Source organism: Primulina huaijiensis, unplaced genomic scaffold, assembly GCF_012295235.1.
Source record: "Primulina huaijiensis isolate GDHJ02 unplaced genomic scaffold, ASM1229523v2 scaffold206364, whole genome shotgun sequence".
NCBI classification, from domain to species: Eukaryota; Viridiplantae; Streptophyta; class Magnoliopsida; order Lamiales; family Gesneriaceae; genus Primulina; species Primulina huaijiensis.
Genome location: NW_027354438.1, coordinates 1 through 1,672, shown reverse-complemented (window position 1 = coordinate 1,672; position 1,672 = coordinate 1). Strand labels below are relative to the sequence as shown.

The following is a 1,672-nucleotide window of genomic DNA, read 5'->3' as shown; positions in this document are numbered from 1 at the left end:
TTGTTTTTTTTTTTTTTTTGTTTTCCTGCATATGCTAATCCAAGAGTCACGTTCAATGGCAACCAGTAGTCCTAATATACAAAGTACGACAGCAAAATTTCAAGAAAACATCTAATGCAAGAATCGCGTTAAATGTCAACCAGCATTCCAATACCGTGCGATGGCCAGGGACGAGGGGGTACTTGTGATATTTCGACGTGTGACACCTTTTATTTAACGTGTTTCCTAAATGCATAATATGCAAGAATCTTGATCAAGAAAAGAGATGTCCTTAGATTTGCTGACCTCTTGAAAGATCATCAACTAGCAAGGCTATTGAATCAGTTGAATTTGTTTCCCAAGTTTGGTCCTCAACTGCTGCAAATTGTCGAGGTAATTCAGAGGGCTGAGGTGGTATCTGTAGGAATTCATCTGCACTTTCGAGCATTTCTAGCACTTTGCTCATGGAGGGACGATCACCTGGACTCAGTTGGATGCACCATAGTGCGACTATTGTCATCCTCCTCACGATTTGATTGTCGTTTTCATCAACATTTCCAATCTCGATATCTCGACCTTTGTTGAAACAATCATAAATCCAGTATGGAAAATACTTGCTGGAAGTTTGATCCCTCGCTCCCAAGTCTCTCCTCAGGCCGACCATTTCTATTAGCAGCATTCCAAAGCTATAGACATCGGCTTTGTAAGAGACTCCACCAATGCTTCTATGTATCAATTCCGGAGCCACATATCCTATCGTTCCCCGAATGGCAGTGAGTGTCACCGTATTTTTATCAGTGGAGTAAAATTTGGCAAGCCCGAAATCAGAGATTTTCGGGGTAAAGTGTTCATCCAACAATATATTATGAGGTTTAATGTCAAAATGCAGGATCTGTATGTCACAGCCTCGGTGCAAATACTCAATCCCTCGTGCCACTCCAATTGCAATCCCATACTTCCTATCCCACGTTAATAAATCACTGTCTTTTTCCTTACTAAAGATATATTTGTCGAGTGAACCATTAGGCATGAAGTCATATACAAGAGCACACTTTGATCTTTCTGCGCAATATCCAACGAGTTTAACCACATTTATATGATGAATCCTTCCAATGGTTGCAACTTCATTGATGAAGTCTTGTCCATTTGTGCTAGGCTTGCTAAGTAGTTTTACCGCTACTATATTGCCACTTCTAAGCTTTCCTTTGTAGACTGAACCATACCCTCCTTGCCCCAGTTTTTCTCGAAATCCTCTTGTCATCTTCTTTATCTCGGAGTAGGAGTACCTGATCGGCATGAGGTTGTTGTGACTTTGCAGGAATCCTTCTATTAGATCAAACATCGACAAATGACGCCTTCTAAATTTGTAGACTATCACACAGAGCAAGAATGGCACTCCAATCATGAACCTCAATCCAACATTTACCATTGCAAACGAAACTGAAAGGAACAATCTCGACAAAATCAACATAAACAGTCTAATTTGTAAGCATTGCTTGCAGTTTTTGTATCCAAGAGAAAGTACCGACACCTATATTCATTTTCACATGAAAAAAGACCAGAAAATTTACAGTTTATAGCATGTTGTGGAAACATATGTTAGAGTAGATGTCCTGTAAGCCAACTATTGACTAGGGAAATTATTGACTCAGTTGTAATAAACAATCTTTATTTTAATATAACTCATTATTTC

The 1,672-nt window shown here is 39.2% G+C and overlaps 1 protein-coding gene across 1 annotated transcript; it reads right to left on the bottom strand.

Moving 5' to 3' along the window:
* Window positions 1-18: 18 nt before the first annotated feature.
* On the bottom strand, window positions 19-1,578 carry LOC140966438 (rust resistance kinase Lr10-like). Its single transcript, XM_073426726.1, has one exon. It carries the CDS (start codon window positions 1,448-1,450, stop codon window positions 272-274), a length of 1,179 nt encoding a protein of 392 aa, XP_073282827.1. The 5' UTR covers window positions 1,451-1,578; the 3' UTR covers window positions 19-271.
* Between the last annotated feature and the right edge of the window lie 94 nt (window positions 1,579-1,672).

Excerpts from the sequence above, each read along its gene's own strand:
- LOC140966438 (XM_073426726.1), bottom strand. The coding sequence starts at position 1,450 with ATGTTGATTTTGTCGAGATTGTTCCTTTCAGTTTCGTTTGCAATGGTA.